Here is a 20876-nt window from a genome sequence, read left to right on the forward strand (position 1 = left end):
TTATCCAGTACTAATCTCTCCTTCTGCACTCCCTCATGTATAAACTATTATTCAGAATCGCAAAGCTATTAGATTTAAAGCTTTCTGGCCTACATAAGCCTAGATATACATAAAAATAAAAGGTAAAATATGCATGCAAAAGCCACAAATTTCCATAACATTTAGTGAAATAATAAAATATTGTAGTGTATACATAGTCACTTTTTATTTTGTATTGTGGACTAGTAAATAAGCATGCAAGAAACCAACTTTCAACAATTACGTTATTTTGAAGAATGTCTTTGGGTTGACCCCACCTCTTTAGAACTTTGGAACTCACTAAATTATACAGCAGCACATGAAGGAAACTTCATACAGAAGAGGGGGGAAGAAGTATGTACATATAAAAAGAAAAAAAATCTATTTTAATTAGAAAAGCCTTCAGAGACATACTTTTTATTATTCTCCTTTTCCTTTATAGTGCCTTAAATATTCCTTGGACATTAAAAAATTATGGAAAATATAATTTACAGTAGCACAGTATGAAAATTCATTCTGAAACTTCTAATTATGTATAGCATTGTATGATTTTGAATGTATTTTCTTTATTGTATTTCCTCTTTCTTTCTTTTTTTGTTTATTTATTTTTGGCTGGGTGCACGTGGGCTTTCTCTAGTTGCAGCGACCGGGGGCTACTCTTTGTTGCAGTGTGCGGGCTTCTCATTGTGGTGGCTTCTCTTGTTGCAGAGCATGGGCTCTAGCCACGCAGACTTCATTAGTTGTGGCTCGCGGGCTCTAGAGCGCAGGCTTAGTAGTTGTGGCACACGGGCTTAGTTGCTCCGCGGCATGTGGGATCTTCCCGGACCAGGGCTCGAACTCGTGTCCCCTGCCTTGGCAGGGGGATTCTCAGCCACTGCACCACCAGGGAAGCCCCTGTATTTTCACATAACATATTCAAAGCTATTTAGTAGCAGCAAAATTTCTTAGACCAACACCATCCATTAATGTAATGCATTCTGTTCCTTCCAGAGACCTGGTCATCCCCAAGTTCAAAACTTAATATGGTATTTTCTACATTACAGGACATGAAGGTGCGCTGTATTCATGACTGGCATGAACAGTTAATGAGTCACTATTGCTTGCACCTCATTAATTGGCTTTCATATTAAGGCTTTAACAGAAGGAAGTGGAGGCTCTGTGGCTTACACAGAAAAATTACTACACTGCAAGCTGAGCACTGAACAAAAATCTCATCCTAATGCATCATTGGGGGAAGAGCCTGAAGAACTGAAAGAACCACCTATGCTTTTTCCAGTTTCGAAATGTTTAAAGAAGTTTTATATTAATGGCTTTTGATGCTTTTAATGATGTCAAGGATGGGATTTAAGTGCCTTATTAATTCCCTTGATTTGCCACCAAATCTTAATAGGCAATTCGTGATTACTGAGCTAATCTTTTCTGATTATGAAAATCCATTATAGGAAGAAAAATATAAAATTCAGAAAAGTGGAAATGATTTATAAAAATGTTAGAATATATTTAAAAGAACAGAATGTTTGGACATGGGTTTAAAATTCCTCTGAAAGGATTTGTTACAAGATTATAAAATATCTTTGTGTATATTAATATTTAAACTGTTGTTTCATCCTTAAATTACAGAGATCATGCTGTTCATTTTTTTAAACTCTTCTTAAACTTCCCAACCACAATCACAACAGATGATGTGATAAACCTGAAGTGATTTATAAAATCTTACTGCCCTAAGCAGCTAGCAAAATCTCTGTCATCTCAGATCTCAGAGCCTGGAAAAACCCAGTTATTAATTCTTGATTATCCTTTCCCGAAATTCTCTGGTTTGCTGATGTGCTAATAAGATTCCAAGAATGTTCTAAAAAAAGAAAAATCACTACTAGAAACGATTGTGTTCTGAAGTTACAAATTGTTTTTTTTCTTCTCCCTGAATTCATTTTCAACTAAAATAAATTCTGTCCTTGAATGTGTGTACATAACTCCTTGGGCAGGCTATATTCTTTTATCATCAAATATAAATATTAAAAGCCTTAAAGATCTTAAACCCTAATTCAAATTACCTTTGCCAGCATACCAAATACCCCAGGGTGGGTGTATTAAAAGCTCTAAAAAGATTCTGCTTTTACTTTTTAGCCAAATGGACATGTTTTATTCAGGATCCCTAAATAAAATCCTTATTCAGCTCATCCACATTACCTTTGAGGATATGTCTTTCCTTCCTTCACTCCTTCACCTTTTCCAGCCCTTCATCCTGGCTCCCTGCATCTCCTGGGCTCTCCTCCTGCCTGAGGGCTTCAGTGCATTGAGGAACTGCCTCTTCCAACCTCCCCAGACCAGAAGCAGTATCTAATCTTCCGTCAGGCTCATCCTTTCTTTACCAGGGAAAACTTATCTGATCTCCCTGATCTGTATGATGTCCCCCAATATCTATATCTCTTAGCTTCCCAGCCTTTCCATTGCAGCAGGTATTGCAGACGCCATTTTAGATTTAACTGTGTATTTTTTTTATTATTGTCTCTATCACTTCAGCAGAGTTGAAGTCAACGATCATGCTGTTTTTTCCCCATTATTAACCTCAAACATCTATGTCTCTGCCACAGAGTAGGTACACACACTCCATCTGTCAACTGAATGCCAATAAATGAATGACTGTCTAAAACACATAAACACTGGCACGCGGCAGAGGATTGAACGTAGGAGTAAGCACGGACCATCTCTTTATCAACTCTCCAACAGGTAGCATTTATACTGGCCCAAATTTCTATATCATCTTTGTCTTCCAAAAGCTTTAGAAAACACTCTGGTGCACACAAACAAACACACACACACGTGTTTACATGAACACATGAGCGTGTACACACACAGTTATCAGTGGTTTTAGTGGTTAAGACTACTGCACTCAGCAGCGATAAATCAGGTTTTTAAAAAATAACCCTTGTTTTTAAAAATCTTTGAGAGTTAAAGAGCTACTCTGCACTATGATCCTGAAGAAAAAGTCCAAAACTTAGGCAGGATTAGCTAGGTCTCAAGATGCTGGAGGAAGGTGGTGAAAACTCCAGCTAGTGGGTACAGACAACAGATTTCTGATAAATCATATGTTCCTTCTGGCAATCTTTCAAGAGATGGTACAAAAGAGCAGTGAGCTCCAATGAAAATGAAAGCATTACCATTTCCCTATAAGTTTTAATATGCATTTTGATTTTTTTTAAACTATATTCCTATGTTCTATGTTTTCTTAAAAATCCAGAACCAAGTTCTGCAAACAGAAAACCTCCTTCACGCTGGCTGTAGAGCCCTGAGCATCCTCTCCAGTCCTTAGTTTCTTCACATGAGAAATGGGAATCATGCTGGCAAACACCACTGAGAAATAAAAGCGATCAGGCATAGAAAGCCTGTAGCCCTGTCCCTGGCCACAGAGTATTGTTTGCTTCTCCTCTCTCCCTACCTGTCTGCTGGCAAAATTCCAGTGTTCACATTGAGAGTCTCTAGATTATCTGGGTATCTGTGTGATGTAACTATGTTAGCTGTCATTTGTTTTAACTAAAAGAAATTAAAAGTAACTTTGAAAGGGAGAGAGGGCTTTTCTTTCCCTTCTCAGCAACAAAGCAGCTTAATGTTTGCATTTGAAACATATATAAAAATGCATATTTGATTATAAAACCCATCCTTGGATTTTGTGTTAGGCTGTGCTTTCACCAGGAAAAAATACTTTTTCAAACATGAAAAAAAGTAATACTTTTCTGAGTTTCTTTCTCTCTCACACACACACACACACACACACACACACACACACACACACACACACACACACACACACACACACACACAACCACACATACACACCCCTTTATTTTCCTTTCTCCCCCTACTCCCTCCTCCAAAACATACCCTTCAATTCTATACTTCCTCAGAAGTGGAGAATGCAGTTGCTCTCAAAACCTCTAAAGAATTTACTAGTATTAAAGCTCCAGTTAAGTCTCGCCTTTGTTTGGTCACAGGGTTTTTCATTCTGTCCAAAGCTGATTGAAGGTCTTGTAACACATCTCTGTAACTATTTCCGCAGTGAGCACTCCAAGTATAGAGAAAATCACAGGCAGGTTTCCACATCAGCTATAAAGAAAAAAACATTAAACTGGAGTAGTTTGGAAATAAATCAGAGAGGAAAATAGATGCTTTAAAAAAAAGGTTTAAAAGCCTCTTAAAACTTAAAAAGAAAATGGAATACCAATTACATATATACTTATTTAATGTCACAGAAAACATGTTTTAATAACTATCACTCCTCTGTTATATTCCTGTTTCTAAACCTCAAGATTTAAAAAATAATGACCAGAAGTAGGGCTTTTTTTTTCTTGATTCATGATCTAAACATTGTTCATTGTCTTCATAGGAATACAAAATTCCTTGTGCAATTTTTTTATTGTAACAGATGTTATTGCGATAAACTTTTTGCTCTCTGACAGACTTTTAAGGTTAAAATAATAACTCTTTTATTGTAATGTGTCTGTGGAGATCTTTACCATACCACATATAACAAGAAGGAAGTATACAGTATATCTAATGATTTAAGTCATTTTATTTGAGCAAGTCTATAAACAAGGAAAAATGTAGCTTCACGATCAAGTCAAAAGGAAAGCAAAAATATAATTCTCTAATTAAAAAATAATTTAATGATACATTTTAATGACCAAAAGAGAGATAGATATTCAATACTTATTATGCTTTCCCTAAGCACCTACCCATACCAATGACCTCATTGTTTCCATAGAAATAAATGTACGCCAAAGAGGAACCTCACATACGAGGGTGTATGTAATGGTAACCAAGGCAACCAGGCTTAGAGAGAATAGAGACAAAGGCCGACCAAATAAGACAAATTGTGGAATACACACACACACACAGACACACACCCAGGTTAAAATACATTTTCTCTAGGAAAACAACAAAACGATCTCTGCACTTGTAATTGGAATATTTGGAATATAAACTTTGTTACTTGCTACTTATTTGGGTTCACTAAACTAATTCATTTGTGATTTTATCACTTTCAAAGTGCAGGAACACAGGTTGTTAGCTACATATTATACAGAGTTGCCCTCTTAAAACAGAGACTCAGTTAACAGTAATATCACATGATAAAGGGCCTTGGGATATAATCCTTCACCTTCCACTGATACCCCCATATACCCTACAATTGAAGTTAAAAGAATGAAAGACCTAAATAAGGAGTTCTGTTATGTTTCAATTCACTCTATATGAAAGGCTATGCATCAGGCTCAAAGGATAATTTGATGTTATTTATCCAATTAGCATTCCCGGGAAGCCATGAACACCCATATTTTCACCTCTCTAGACAAAGCTCAAGCCTTCAAGGTATTGAATGGAAGATAATTATCAAAGTTAAACCCTATCTACGTAGTCATAATGCAGCAACAGAAATCATCCCATATTTCTGTATATAAGCTTTATCCTCACCAAGCTGATTTATAAAGAACTGTGAATGAGGTGTTCTCTCATCTATTTTTCTGAATATTCACATTGAAACCAAACCTCCCAAAGAGTAAGTCCCACTAATACTCTGCAATGGCAGATGAGGTGAGGCATATTAATAGAGCCTTTTTGGCAGATTCAATCTTGCCTATCACTGCTAAGATGCAAAAAAGCACTAAATGAGTAGATTATTCTGTTGTGGAAATAATCCCGTGACCCACTGTAAAAGCTTTGAGACCTGTATTCTATGTTGCATTCATTTAAAATTCCCTGATGCTCAATTCGCTGTTACATTATTTTTCAACTTGTTATATATTGTTTAAAATAATAGTGTTTATAGCTAAAGGCTTCTAAGACTTTATTCTAAGCCCCTTAGTGACTGAGTCTGATAAAAAGATGTATTTGAAGATATTTTATGATAAACAGCAACTGAGAGCATTTCAGTACCAAGATAATGGCACAGTATCACTGAAAACAGATGTCTCTTTAAGAATTGCAGATGGGTAATTTACAGGTTGTGCACTACAGTGCAGATTCAAAGTACACATCTTCACTAACTTTCCTGGGTAGAAAAGCTCTGCATCACATATCTTGCTGCAACACAGTGCATTGCTATGTATAGAAAAGGCCTGAGGCACACTCAATGATGAAGGAGCCCCTTGCTGCTGTCAGAAGCAGGAAATACACCAAGGTGATATGGGAATTAGACACTACAGATTCAGAAGTCCAATGATACATTTACCAACTTACTTAGGCAGAGGGCCACATAATCTCCTCAAGTCCGGCAATTTGTACTGATAGCAGAACAGTATGGTCAGCTCTTGCAATTCAGAGAAATGTGGAAAGATTGCTGAGTCCTGGACCCTAATTAGGACCTCTGAAAGTGTAAAAAGACTTTCCAGGAGTCCTCTGAATTAGTCAGAAATACAAGGAGGCATATTGCTCTACACTCACTGGAGATTCCCTGGAGTCTAAACCATAAGCTACCTAGAAATAGGTACAGTGGCTTTGGGCTAAAAATACTATGGCAGTGGTAAACTGCATGATTTGTACTAAAATACGAGCACATTTTGCATCCCATTTTTGCTCCTCTTTGTAGCAAATTAAGCCTGAATATTCCTTCAGTGCAAAATTTGTTCTGCTATATATAACATCATTGGTGGCTCTCAATACAGATGACAGAGAAACACCACTGTAGTACACATACAGTGAAAATATTTGAAATACATTGTTGTTCATTAATTAATTATTTCACTTATTAAATCAAAATTACTGAGTTACTGCTATAAGGAATTTTGTTTTCCTTTTGTAAAAAGGAATAAAATGTTGATATATAGCAGGGCTCTTGTTTTTAGAAGCTTTAAAGCATAGAAGGGAGATACATACTTGCACAAACACTGGCCCAATGTATGAATAGACAGGGTTTGATACTAAATAATGATTAAGAAAAACTCAAAAATTACTTGCACATTCTAATTCAGTGTAAGAAAAAAAGGATAGTTCCATCAACCGAGAAGCACTATGGTGTAACAGAAAGAAAGATGAGTTTTGATTTCAGCATCCTGGGTTCACATCTGATTTCCATTGGGTATTGGATGGGTCAGTTAGAGTAAATTTATCAACTTATCTGAGCCTTGAATTTTTTAATCTATAAAATATGGGTAATAATCTCCATGTCTGTGTCCAAAGTACCTCATGAAATGTCTGGCATATTGTTTGCATTTAATGCTTTTCAGTAGGATATGGTGGAAAGTGGGTACTTTTTGGGTGAGGGAAAGATAAGCAGTCGGATTTTAGCCTTACTGAGTTTGAAGTAAAAAGGGGCTATCTCTTATTTCCAATAAGAAATTGGAATAGAGAGATGATCTCTAGGGAGTAGGCAAGAGTTTAGCGTCACTTGTGCTAAAATGATGGTGAAAAGCATGAGAGGAGAGGAAAATGCCACGGAGGAAAAAAAGGGATGAAAAATTTAACCTTTAATTAAGTCTACAGTTAGGGACCACAACTAAGAAAGAGAAGCAATAAAAGGATGGAGAGAAGCTAGTGTCAGAGTAATAGAAAATGAAGCAGATTGCTTCACGTTGCAAAAGTTAAGGGCTGATAGTATCCCCCAAAGGACATTCAGTGGTTTGCTGGAGCTGGCTCACACCAGCCTACTGTTCATATAGCCTCCCAATTCCATGTTCAGTGACATCACATTGTAAGATTAAAATCACCCATGTTGGGAGTTTTTACACCAAGGAAATGGGCAAAAGCTGTAAGTTAGGGCTTTTCCTCCCTTGAAGAACTTGTAAAACATCTACCAGCATGGCACTCACTGAGGACATCTCTTTTCTGTTACGTCTTCTGCTACCTCGAACATCAAGTGATGTGGAAACATGAAAGAAAACTGAGAATATTCAGGATTTTGGCAATTGATAGGACTTTGGTAACCTTGGAGGAGGCAGTTTCAAGAGAGTGGTGGAAGGCAGACTGCAGGTATGAGCAGGTGCCAAGGAACTGGGAGCCACAGAACAAATGGGTCATGCCTGGAGCTTGGAAGTTGACGGAAGAGAGACAAAGCTAGAAGTCGAAGCGGTGGAAAATGAAAGTATGTTTAAAAGGACAAAGGTCTGTATAAAGTAATAGTAATTGAAAGGAGAGTTTGGTTTGAAACCTTACTTAGCCAGGTGGAGAATTTAGGGTTGTTGAGGGCTAGAGAGGTAGCAAACGCAACATACTCAAGGAGAAAATTTAACTTTCTTTAGACAGAAAAGACATAAACACAGACAAACATTAAAATAATTGTGGGGCTTCCCTGGTGGCGCAGTGGTTGAGAGTCCGCCTGCCGATGCAGGGGACACGGGTTCATGCCCCTGTCCGGGAAGATCCCACATGCCGCGGAGCGGCTGGGCCCGTGAGCCATGGCCGCTGGGCCTGCGCGTCTGGAGCCTGTGCTCCGCAACGGGAGAGGCCACAGCAGTGAGAGGCCCGCGTACCACAAAAAAAAAAAAAAAAAAAATTATGGTGTTGGGTCATGTAACTAAGGGGGCAAGTATCAAGAAAAATAGAGAAGGAATGGGTTCAAAAGCATATGTTGTAGTTATGTACTTGATACACTGATGAAAAATATTAAGAACTACGTTTTCCCTCAATAAGCAAGTCTCTGCCAGGCAGAGTAAATACAACTTTTTCTATACTGAGATTGCCTTAACAAAGCCTGATAGAAGTCCAGCTTTCATCAATGCAAAAGTCTAATCAGTTGTTTGTCATCCTTTGCGGTATAGATATATGACATTTGGACTCGAGTTCTTAAATACTTACATTTTTCTTCAGCATTTTTAAATTTTCTAAGATCATTCTATTTTCGTAGTGAAAAGTGAACATATGTTATCACAGGCAAAGACACAAAAGGTAACTTCCATACATTAATTAACTACAGACTTTATGAAATTATGTCCAAATATACATACACATTAAGGCCACAAGGATTCTAAACTTTGTAATAAATTAAACAGAAAATGAAATCATTTTCTCTGGAAAAGTTTGAATGAATAAAATGAGTAGAATAAACAATTTTCTTTCCGGAATGATCTAAGTTAAGTCATCTAAAACTGGAAATGAGTTGTGGACTGCCAAGATCTCTTCCAGGTTTACATTATCTTATACCTATTCAGTGGTCTAAAAATAGTTCTTCCTCTCTTGCTCAGTGTTATGATTTAATGGAAAATATGCAGAAACGCTGCACTAATGCTTTGACTAATCAGAAGGAAAGCATGCTCTTCAGGGTTTGTTTTTCTTGAATTATTCCTGAGCACAAAACAACTTCCATCAGGCTTCTCATCTTTATCACAAATATCTGACACACAAGCATCATTCTTGCCCCTTTACTGTTAGCTTTTTGATGTTAACTTCATGGTGTTTATGGATTCATCTCTGAATAAGAAGCGTGAGGCTAATAAAAGCAGAGAGTTATTAATTTCTCATCTATGTGCTTTGATCTCTTTATATAAAGGGCAGCAGCATCAGTAGGCATTTAATCTACCAAAGCTGAGCAGTTTCTAAGCTCCCAGAATTTGTATAGTAGGAATATGTCTTTGGTTTATCTTCCAGATACTAGAGGACAAATAAGAAGGTAAAGGAGCAATGAAAAAGTAATAAGTGGGATGCCAAAAGAAATGAAATGGAATAGAGCTTAAAAAAAAAAAGTTTTCTAAATTTAGAGTGCTTGTTTCCAAAAGCCAATCAGACTCACTAGATAACGAAATGCAACATGAACAAAAGCAATTCAAATTTGAGCAAAGCACTCTATGTCTCTTTTTAGCTCATAAAATATGAATAGTATAAAGAATGCAAGTGGTTTTAACTACCTTTGGATAATTACATTTTGCCACATTAAAGGATTAATAATCCACCTACTTTCCTCATAAAATGATTGGAGCAACATTTCATTTTAAGTACAATTATCTGAAGAAGTATCAAGGAAATTTGTCTCATTAATGATTATTATATGCATTTTATCTTCAGTGCATCATTTACAATATCGAGGTGGGCCTTCCATCACCTTTAATTGGTAACTACATAAATATTATTGAAATGAGGTTGCCGTTACCTTTAGAAAAGAAGGGAGACTAACTTATCTGGGGTCCCTATTTCCTTAGAAAGGAGACGGCACTGGACTTGGTTAAAACTTGACCTAAGATTTTCTTGGAAAAGTCTCTTTGGGCACAGCCAGCTGTGTTTGCTCTAGAAATAACCACTTGAAACTTCAGGGGTTAAGCATGAGCCACAGGAAGACAGAGGACACATTCCTTACTACTGCATCAAAATAGTCTAACATCTTAGGAGAACCTGCTGGCTAAGCTATTCCAACCAATTCTTAATTAGGAAGAGACTACAGGTCACCTGGTTATAAATCTGAGGCCATCTCACTATTGTATTGCAACAAATTTATTTCAGTAGTAAACAGTTTTAATAAATGCTAATTTAAGTCTTATAATTAGCTGGGCTTTGGTTTTCTGAAATTTCCTATTGTTTGTGATCCCTAACAATAAATCTTAATAAAGAAAAATCTAAAATCGAATTCAAATATTAGTGTCTCTAAATACATTTTTAAATACCTTTGTAATATTTAACCTAATATGATTATTACTTCTATTTGATTTTCGGTGTGGTAATCAGATATATAATGCAGAATTAAACCAAAGATCATAGGAATACAATGTGTTACCCCAATGTATTACACTGTGATATCCTTTTTTCTTTATTCCATCGTCTCAAAAAATGGAGTATGTTTTCGGAATTAAAGATTATAGCACAAAGCATTATAGTACTGTACAAAATAAACAATGATAATCTAAATATTAGGTCACTGTGTCAAATCTCTAATACAAACAATGAAGATTTGAGATACATTTTACCAATGGTAGATGAATTTCCATATAATACTCTCCCCTTTTTAAAGAAATTATAAATATACTTCTAACTGTAAAAGAACAGCAAATCATAAATTTAAGTACTAAGGCTAGAACTGAGCCGGGCCCAGATACAGAACCAGACAATGCCACATCCCTGTAAGCAGAATCCAGGCATTGCAGTGTGAGTCGGAAAATCAGAAAACCATAAGACTTGAAGGACATTCCTTTTACCTTTTGCAAGAGATATTTTCCAAGGAAAATTAAATGTTGTTAAGCCAGTAAGAAAAAGCTGGTCAGCCAGGATTTTCTTTCTCATTTTTTCCATGCATTACCATTCTGCCAGTTTCTCAGAAGAGAAGGCTCAAAATCACTGCTGACTTTCCCCTTACCTACATTCTTTCTATAGTTACTCTCCACCATATTACTGAAAAATTAGTATACTTTATTCCCTTTTCCAAAATCACTCAGTGTCACACAGTTGTCAAATTTACCTCTTCCTCTTAGACAAAATAAATAATAATAAGATAACATATATTTAGCTATTACAATGTGCAAAGCATTTTCCCAAATATTTCACATATATTATCTCACTTAATCCTCCAAACATCTGATGAATACGATAGTATCATTGCTATCATTTTACAAAAAATGATTTTACAAAAAAAATGATTTTTTTACAGAAAAAAAAAAAGGTTGCTAAAAAAGTCAAATGACTTGTCCAAGGTCTTAGGGCTAATAGATGGTAGAGCTGAAACAGAAATCCAGACAAGGAATCTTAACCTCTGCTCTGGCAGTCATTCAAGACTCTCCAAAATATATATATCCAACCATGTCTCCCCATAATTAATAAGATGCACTCTCTCCTCAAGCCCACATATTCTCCTCAGTGGTCTCTAGAAGTCATTGTATCCAGAAGCACTGAACTCCCCTTCAAGTCCTCTCCAATTATTCAAATGTTACCCATCCTTCAGGACTAGGATGTGCCCTCTGACAGCTCCTGCCTCTTTGATCTTCTATCGTTTAGTTAACTCTGAAAGAATTTATCATCAGCAGAGCAAGAGAATAACTGTGTGTAAAACAAACCTGGATTTAAATCCTAGTTCTGTCACTTAACAGCCATGTAATTCTGGATAGCTTACACAAATGCCTTCACTCTCAGTTTGCATATCTGTAAAAAGAGGATGGTTCTAATGTCTTCCTTACAAACTTTGTTAAAGTACATGAGATATTACAAAGAAAATGATCATAATGATTAGATGACACACAGTAAATATGCAATAAATTGCAACAACTATTATCATTCTCATTATTAGTTATATTTACTTATTTCAGCATCTAACCATATACTTGTTTAAAATATAACAATTCAAATATTAACAGTTTATCCCAATTCCCATGCCAAATGAAACTTGGCTTTAGAGAAAAAAATTCATATTTTTCATTCTGTTTGTGTTTGTTGTAGCTCCCAGGGATGCTGAGAACTGATAATGCTGAGATCTGATAATCCCAGAAAACATATTAATTGTACGGATTAATTTAATACTGAAAGCAAGGATACAGAGGCAAGATTCTAAAAAAGTAGGAAGAACTCCATATAGAATTTTTATTCACCTATAAAAGTACTAATAAAATTAGCTGTTTGAGGATTACCTACTTTCTCATTTTTAATCTAGACTTAGAATAAAGTGCTCTGAACACTACAGCTGTCAGTTAGAGAATGAGGAGGGAAAAGATTGTAGCTAGAAGATAGAACAGAGAATTAGATCCTCACTGATTAAGTACAGATGGCAAGAAGACATAAATATATCTTGCTGGTTACAGCTGTCTATAGGTGAGTGGTTTCTGAGATGAAAACATTACAATTAGGAATGTTCACTTCATTGGGCTTTCATAGGGAGGATGGCCCATTCTGATAAGTCAAATAAGAAATCAGCCTCAACAGGTTTATTGGAGCTCAGTGGGCACTGGTAGTAGGTAATTTAAAAGGGGAAGCGAACCCTTAGTGTCCTTAGTGAATAAATGTCCATATTGAATAAGAGGGAAAGAGCATAATCTTTATTGTTAGGCAGGGAACCAAGGTGAGAGAGTTGCTAGGGAAGTTATTATCATATATGGTAATAATCTCCAGAAGGTTAAATAAAGAGTACCTAACTTAGGCCTGTGAATATCTTGGTCCTGAAATCCCCAGCATTTCCACTTGTAAAATACAACTGTTTTTAAAATGCGCTATTTTTCTAATATTTTATTGATACCTATTTTTTTAATTAAAGCTCAGAAAAATTCCAATGAATTTTTACTAACTTTCACAGGAAAACCTTGGCAAGAGTTAAACATCTTTGTATAAGTATAAATAGGTTTTTTTCCCAAAAGAAATACTCTGAAAAACATGTTTTGCTTATAATCATATTCCAAGTTTTATAATTTTGCTTTCACGTAGGAATTACAATGTCATTAGAAAATTTCTTAAAATTTTCTTAAAATTTTACTTAGGGAGATGGTTAATTTAAAAGTGTTGTTCTCAGAAGTCTCCAGAGATAGACTTTTTTCATCTTAGAAAAGAATAAGGGAAAGCGGTGTGGGGGTGGGGTGGGGCGTGGGGGGTGGTGGTGTGATGAATTGGGTGATTGGGATTGACATGTATACACTGATGTGTATTAAAATTGATGACTAATAAGGACCTGCTGTATAAAAAATTAAATTAAATTAAATTAAAAAATTTAAAAAAAGAAAAGAATAAGAAGTGGTCAGAAGTACTGAAGAAAAATCTGACACACTATTAATAATCCATTCTTTAATTGGCTGAGGCTTGATGAAGACGTTGAGGCAAATTTTGATAGTATCCTATCATAGCTTGAAAAAAGAAAAAAGAAAAAGTGAAATGAGTTGCTTAAACTCTCCATCCTAACCGTAACTCCCAGCTCTGCCACTCAGCCACTATACTGGATTTGGACTGGATGGTCAGAGTGTAATAGTTAAAGTGCAAGGACCCCAAAGTCAAGGTTTGTGCTCCAAAACTCGTTCCATGACTTCCTAGCTACGCATGTTTGAGCAAGTTACTTAGCCTCCCTACAGCTTAGATAACATTAGTAGCTGCCCCACAAGTTTTTGTTGAAAGGATTAAATAAGTTAATTTTTGAAATGTTACTGGAATAGTGGCTGGCACAGAGTAAGTGCCACATAACTACTAGATAAAATAAAAATAGAACAAAGGAAAAAGGGAGAAGTTGAAAAGCAAGGAAAGTGAGTGAAAAGAACCTGATTGTAGACATTGGCACACATAGGAGGAAATTCTCTAAATTTGTGCCCACTGAGGAAGTGAGATAAAGGAAATAAAAGCAGCATGGGAACCACAGAACTTGTTATCTCCCTGCCCCAATTTCAATTCCCTCCCTCTGTACACCCTACCCAGAACTAATATAAGTATGTTTTGAAATCAACTGCTTAACTTGTAAATTGATCATATTTAAGAATCATCTCCTTCCTAGGAGAAAAATATTGTACAACTATTTTTTTTCAGAGAGATGGAAATCAGCATATATTTACCCTTTACTTTACATGGCCTAAAAGGTAAAGATTCTCATAGATTATTTGGAATAGCTTCAGGCCAGTATGCCGAGAATTATTTTCTAAACATTTAACAATATGCATCAAAGTGATGATTGTTAGTGTTAATCCCAATAGATTGAACAATAGCCCCTAGAAAGACACATAGGGGCTTTCCTTTCTGCTTCTGAGTGTTTATCAGCCTCAGGCGTAGACTTAGTCATTTCTGATTCGGGCTGTGCAAAAGTAAATAAAGGAAAAGTAGCCTGTTGGCCTCCATGAAGATTCCGGGGAGGACAAACTGTAAACAACCACAATCAGGGAGAAGTTGGATACTTAACAAAAAACTCTTTGATAAATAGCCCTCTGATAAACAACTCTAAATAAAACCTTTTTAAAAACAGAGCTTATTAAGAAAAAAATAAGTCCTGATTTCAATGAGACAACGTTTTTTAAAAGATTTTTTTTTAGAGCCATTTTAGGTTCACAGCAAAATTGAGAGGAAGGTATAGAGATTTCCTCTTTATGCCCTGCCCCCACCACATGCACAGCCTCCCCATTATCAACATCCTTCACCATAGTGGTATATTTGGTACAACTGATGAATCTACACTAATATATCATAATCACTCAAAGTCCATAGTTTACTGTAGGGCTGACTCCCAGTGTTGTACATTCTATGGGTTTGAACAAATATAAAATGTTATGTATCCATCATTATGGTATCATACTGAGTACTTTCACTGCCCTAAAAATCCTCTGCGCTCTGCTTATTTATCCTTCCCTCCCAACCCCTGACAACCACTGATCTTTTCCCTGTCTCCATAGTTTTGACTTTTCCAGAATGTCATATATTTGGACTCGTACAGTATATAGCCTTTTCAGATTGGGTTCTTTTGCTTAGTAATGTGCTCTTAAGGTTCCTCCATGTCTTTTCATGGTTTCATAGCTCATTTCTTTTTAGTGTTGAATAATATTCCATTGTCACACAATATTCCATTGTACCACAGTTTATTTATCCATTCACCTACTGAAGGACCTCTTGGTTTCTTCCACGTTTAGTAATTACGAATAAAGTTGCTATAAACATTCATGTGCAGGTTTTTGTGTGGACAAAAGTTTTTAATTCCTTTGGATAAATACTAAGGAGCATGACTGATGGATCACATACCAAGAGTATGTTTCATTTGCCAGAAACAGCCAAGGTGCTCCAAAGCGATTGTATATTCCCACCAGCAATGAGTGAGGGTTCCTGTTACTCCATATCCTCAACAGTATTTGGTGTGGTCAGTGTTCTGGATGTTGGCCACTCTAATAGGTATGTAGCGGTATCTCAATTACACAATTTTTTAGTCAGTTAACTAAAATATCAGAGTAGCATATCACGTACAGTACTGTTCCTTTTTTATTTCTTAAAGATTTCTCTTTTTGGCTCATTCAGTAAAAACTGATCTGTAGGTTGTAATGCCCTTCTTAGTATATAGAGATAAATGTAATCTATGCAAAGGAAGTATGGCTTCAGCCTTTGGCTAGTCGTGGCTAAAGAATCTTGTTTAGAGAGTCAGGTTTCAGGAAACCAGAAGCCAGCCTGCTGAGACTTCCACTGTAGCTGCTAGAATTCAACTAACTTGATTTGACTCTTGACCCTTCATGGAAAAGCTTGTCTTGTCCTGCACACCCAGCTGACAGTTACTTCAAAGTAAGAAAATTTTCTCAATAAATTAATACCCAGTTCTATGCTCATAAAGGAAGTAGCGAATACAGCTTTTGCCTCCTGTCAAGTCATCATCTAACTAGAGAGATAATCTTTCCTTAACTGAAATATCTTGAAAATGTTTACACCCATGTAAGAGAAAGATACAGAACATTTTATATGTGCTCATCACTGGAATATTTTTATTTAAGTCAATAAAAACTGATTCACATTTCTTTATGGTATTAAATAGAGAAAATATTTATCTAACTTACACCTAATAGTATACCTTTGTTTTAATATTAATAAAAATTTGCATTTTAAGTATTTACTTTGTTCTACATGCTATCATTCTGTATCTGATGTCTATAGTTATTGTATGCAAAACTGTAAAGGAGATACTGCTCGTAGATATCTCTAGCTATCATTACCAATGAACCCCACACCATCTTCTCTCTTAATGCTTTTTGTCACCAAACATTATTTACCACCAATGACTAAGTCTGTGCCTGAGGCTGATAAATATTAATTATTATGTCCTTTTTCCTTGTCATGACTGGGCCGCAACTCTTCCCTTCAAAGCTTATCTGTTCTCTGCCTCAAGTTATTATAGCCCTACATACTAACTGCCTATTTAATTTGGTCAATTTATTTGATAAAAGGCCATGGAGATATGCAATCCAATAGGAGAAACATCAGTATATTTTAAAGGTTCTTAATACCTTTCAAGAGTGATGTGTGTATATTTTAGATAATATCAATGGTTATAGGGGCAGTGACTTCAGTTAGTGGATCCTCTAGGACACTCAATCAATCCACGTATGCAGGGCACTCTTGATTGCATCTGATTTACCTGCTCTGCAGTTTTTCACTATTTAGACAAATAGAAATCTTACCTCTACAGCAACATCTCCAGCTTTTCCTTGGTGAGGAATTTCATATGCCTCCATTTGTCGCTTTGTGAGTCGTACTAACTTTTCAGCTAGTTTCCTCCAGCCTTTTCCAAGCTTGACAGCTGAAGTCAGACTAGCAGCCTCTTGGACGAGATGTGCTACTAACCCCTGGCAATCAGTCTTCAGCAGAGCCTGCAGCAACAATTGCATGTCATAATTAAAAGCAACTAATTTGAGCTTTTTTCTATAAATTAAATTTGTCATTACATATTCTGGAAACTGGCATCCTTTTTCTCACCACACATATATTTGAATTTTCTAAAATTCAAAGAGTTGATTTACTTTTTAAGCAAATCCAACAAGCAAAGTACAGAGACCACAACTAGATCAGAATTAGGGGAGATTTAGGACTAACTCATTAACTAATTATAGGGGCTTGAGTAAACCACTGAATTAATATATTTCTTAATATCCTTAATTACAAAAGGAAGAAGTTGAATTAGCCCCTTCCAAAGATACCCTGAGGTTCTAGCAGTCAATAATTTATCAACCCAGGGATGATTATTTACTATATGAACAGTAATTACTTTCCTTACCAGAGGACTGGCTACAGGATTTCTATAGAGGGAGCACACAGTTGCTGGTACATTATTCTATTTTTTTAATCAAAATGTGATTTAAAACTTCCCAGAATCATGTGTATTGCATAAAAAATGAAACACTCTGACAACCTTGAACAAAGCTATTGATATTTATGACTTTAAAAAAATTTACTCTCTCCATTCACCACCAGTGTAGTTTTGCTAAATTTAAATCTCAAGGTATCAAATATAAAACACTGAGGTTTCAACAATGCACACTGGAAAACCTTCAGACTCTTTCTTCCTTAATTAAGCATCTGAGATTTGTCAGTCACCATGCATGTTTTAAAACAAGTCTATGACTTTCTCTTTTGCCTTGAATATATTTTTAAAATACGAGATTAGATTTATCTATCTCTTTTCTGTTCAGATAAAGATGTTTGGTAGCCCTTCATCATTTAATGGCACTTAAAAGCTTTATCATTATGAAACAATAAGTAAAAATGAATTACCAAGTAAGTACACTTACTATGCAAATGAAGTTTCAAGGGGTAGCCTCTACACAATATGCTTCATTGTCTTCTGGTCAGATAGCCAGGCCTTAGCTCTTTCCATTCAGAAATTCTGAAGCCTCCACTGAGGCAAAATATAAAATTTTAGGAACTACTCCCTTGAATGAGCTCTCCACCAGCACTGGCTAGTTAGTCACCAAAGCTACTCAGTTATCACACACCAACACAGAGCAGGTGTAACCAGGCTTAAACTTTCAGATCATTTGGCCAATATAACCTTTTTTGCCACTAAGAGAAACAAGAAAGCAATTTTCAATTCAGACTTTCATGGCTCCATGCTGAACATGAGCTATGAGAGGTAATGAGCTATTGTAAAATGCATGTGCAGCTTCAACCAGGTAGATCAGCCAATGACTGTAAATGGCCTGGGTTAAGTGAGAATGCAGCACACCATCATAAAACCACCTATTTAACAATCAGATATTGGACTTTAAAAATTCACCCCTCACAGTATCACTGTAGAAACATAAAAATAACAGAAGGAGAGGGATTGTTTTATATATATAGTTCTTTATTATATAAATTATTGTTAACATCACAGAATAAATTTCTCTCCAAAAATTTCTCTCCTCCTTTTGCACTTCGGTTAAAACTTTGCTCCTCTACATGAACCTGCCTCATCTATGTGAAGATCTACATCTCTTACAGAGCACCAGCTTTGCACAGTTATAGTGATATTTACTAGACACCAACATACGTACTCAAACAAATATTTTTACACACACGCATGCATTGTTAATACCTTTGTTTCAGGAAGACATAGTGGTCTTACGTGTGGCTTTGGAACCAAAAAGGTTTCAAATCCCATCTCTGATACTAACCAACTGTCAGAACTTGGGCAAGTTGCCCAACCGCCCAAGACTCAGTTTCCTCTATTTGAAGATGAAGATACTAACTAGACTTACCCTGTAGAGTGGTTAAAATGACTAAATGAGAGAGCATGTATAGAATGTTGGGGACAGTGCCAAACACATAGAGAACCCTAGAGAAGCGGTATATATCATTATTATTATTTATACAGTCACATTTTAGCCATTTTTAGAAATAATGCTCTTGATTTTTTTTTTTTTTTACTTTTATAAAATACTGAATTTCTACATTTAAGGCAAAATAGTTCTTCATCTTTTTTATAGATCTCTGCTGAGCCTTACACTGGGGTGAATGCTATGTTGAAAAAAAAAAAGAATCCTAAGAGTCCTATTAAAACATGAAGATTAAGAAGGGAATTAGCAATATCATTTTTGGATTGTGATGCATTGCATACAAAGGATGAATATTAAATTGCTAAAGTTAAAGACATTGGTGATATGTCTAAAAAACACTAAAAAGTGAACCTATACCAATGGCCAAGTTAACTAGCTTTGTTTCAGTTTGTTCTTATTTACTTTCATGTAATTGGAGCTTCTCTGATATTTTAAGAGCTATCTAAATATTTGAAAAAGGGAAAGAAGGGATCTCTTAACTGTTATGCTCTAGCACAAACAGAATCTTTAATCTTCCATTAAAGGAAGATCCTTGGGGGCCTAGTTTCTGGGAAAATCACAATTGAATGTCAAATCTAAGAAACCAGTTATATCATCTTGTAGGCAAAGCTCTATATTTGCTGTAAAGTGACTTCAATTTACTTGAGACTGCTGAGAATTTTTTAACTACTCTCATATGTTTACTTATAAATATTGCCAATAAAGTTCTCTATGGTAAATAAATTACTGTGATCAAGCAATACTCACCACAGTAAGTTCATAAAGAAACTTCCTGGTATTTCTATCTGCATGAAAATCTTCCTTTAACTTCTTTACAACATAAGAAACTTTTTCTGATTCTTTGTCTGCTTGTATTCGATCAAAATCTTCCAGTGCCAGATGTGAGTAACCTAGGACATCAGCTAAAACTTTCCAATCATAAACTTTTTCTGACACCAAGGTCAATACAACTGAGTAGTTGTAAGTCAGTTTTTTAAGAGGCAGGGTAATTTGTTCAAGAAGATTCCTGGTTTTGAAGACATTATCTGACATAGACATTACTTGTTCCTTTTCAATCACCTTGACATTTTTGCAATGTAAAAGTCCAATCCTACCTCTCAGGACTCCCACATACCATTCTTTCACTTTGGACCGTCCAATGGCTTTTACTTTACCTTCTCCAAGAAGAGCTACTGTGTCCCCTTTGAAATATTCAGGTAAGTAGTCAATCTTGCTTTGTCTTAGGACTGTCTTCAGGGTTACCCCATAGTTGGCAAAGTTCAAATTTTTGTTTTGAAATGTAGGATATTTAACATGCACTGTTGGTAATAAAGGAGCAGACTTGATTTCCTTCTCCTTCTGCAAATCACCTGGCAGATTTGAGAGGCTTTTTAGGTTTGGGGCTGGATCAGGTGCAGTAATAAAGAACTGTGTAACTGGCCTACCATTGGGAGGCTCCACTTGAACACGGAAAACAAACAAGTGCATTTCTCTGGAGTCAACTAAAGAGAATAATAATTGTTGATGAACTACTTGACCTGATTGCAACTGCTTTTGTTTAATTTCTTTCCCTTTTCCTTCTACCTTTACTTCAAAATCAGGATCACATGAAAAGACAGAAATACTTAAATCTTGTGGCTTTTCAAGTAAGAAGGAATGCTTCCCCCAGAGCTGAAACACACTGGAGATGTGCTGTGTTTCCCACCCTTCTTCTTTTTTTTTTTTTTTTTTTTTTTT

The 20876-nt window shown here is 35.9% G+C and overlaps 1 protein-coding gene across 1 annotated transcript in view; it reads right to left on the bottom strand.

Annotated features, from left to right (window-relative positions):
• Positions 1 to 3906: 3906 nt before the first annotated feature.
• The window catches only part of MACC1 (MET transcriptional regulator MACC1), a 22991-nt gene continuing 6021 nt past the window's right edge, over positions 3907 to 20876 (bottom strand). Inside the window, 3 exon segments of the mRNA XM_024738497.1 lie at positions 3907 to 4119; positions 17028 to 17216; positions 19908 to 20820. Of these exon segments, the coding sequence (XP_024594265.1) occupies positions 3907 to 4119; positions 17028 to 17216; positions 19908 to 20820 (1315 nt within the window).

Source organism: Neophocaena asiaeorientalis, unplaced genomic scaffold, assembly GCF_003031525.2.
Source record: "Neophocaena asiaeorientalis asiaeorientalis breed wild unplaced genomic scaffold, Neophocaena_asiaeorientalis_V1.1 scaffold89, whole genome shotgun sequence".
In the NCBI taxonomy this organism is placed as follows: Eukaryota; Metazoa; Chordata; class Mammalia; order Artiodactyla; family Phocoenidae; genus Neophocaena; species Neophocaena asiaeorientalis.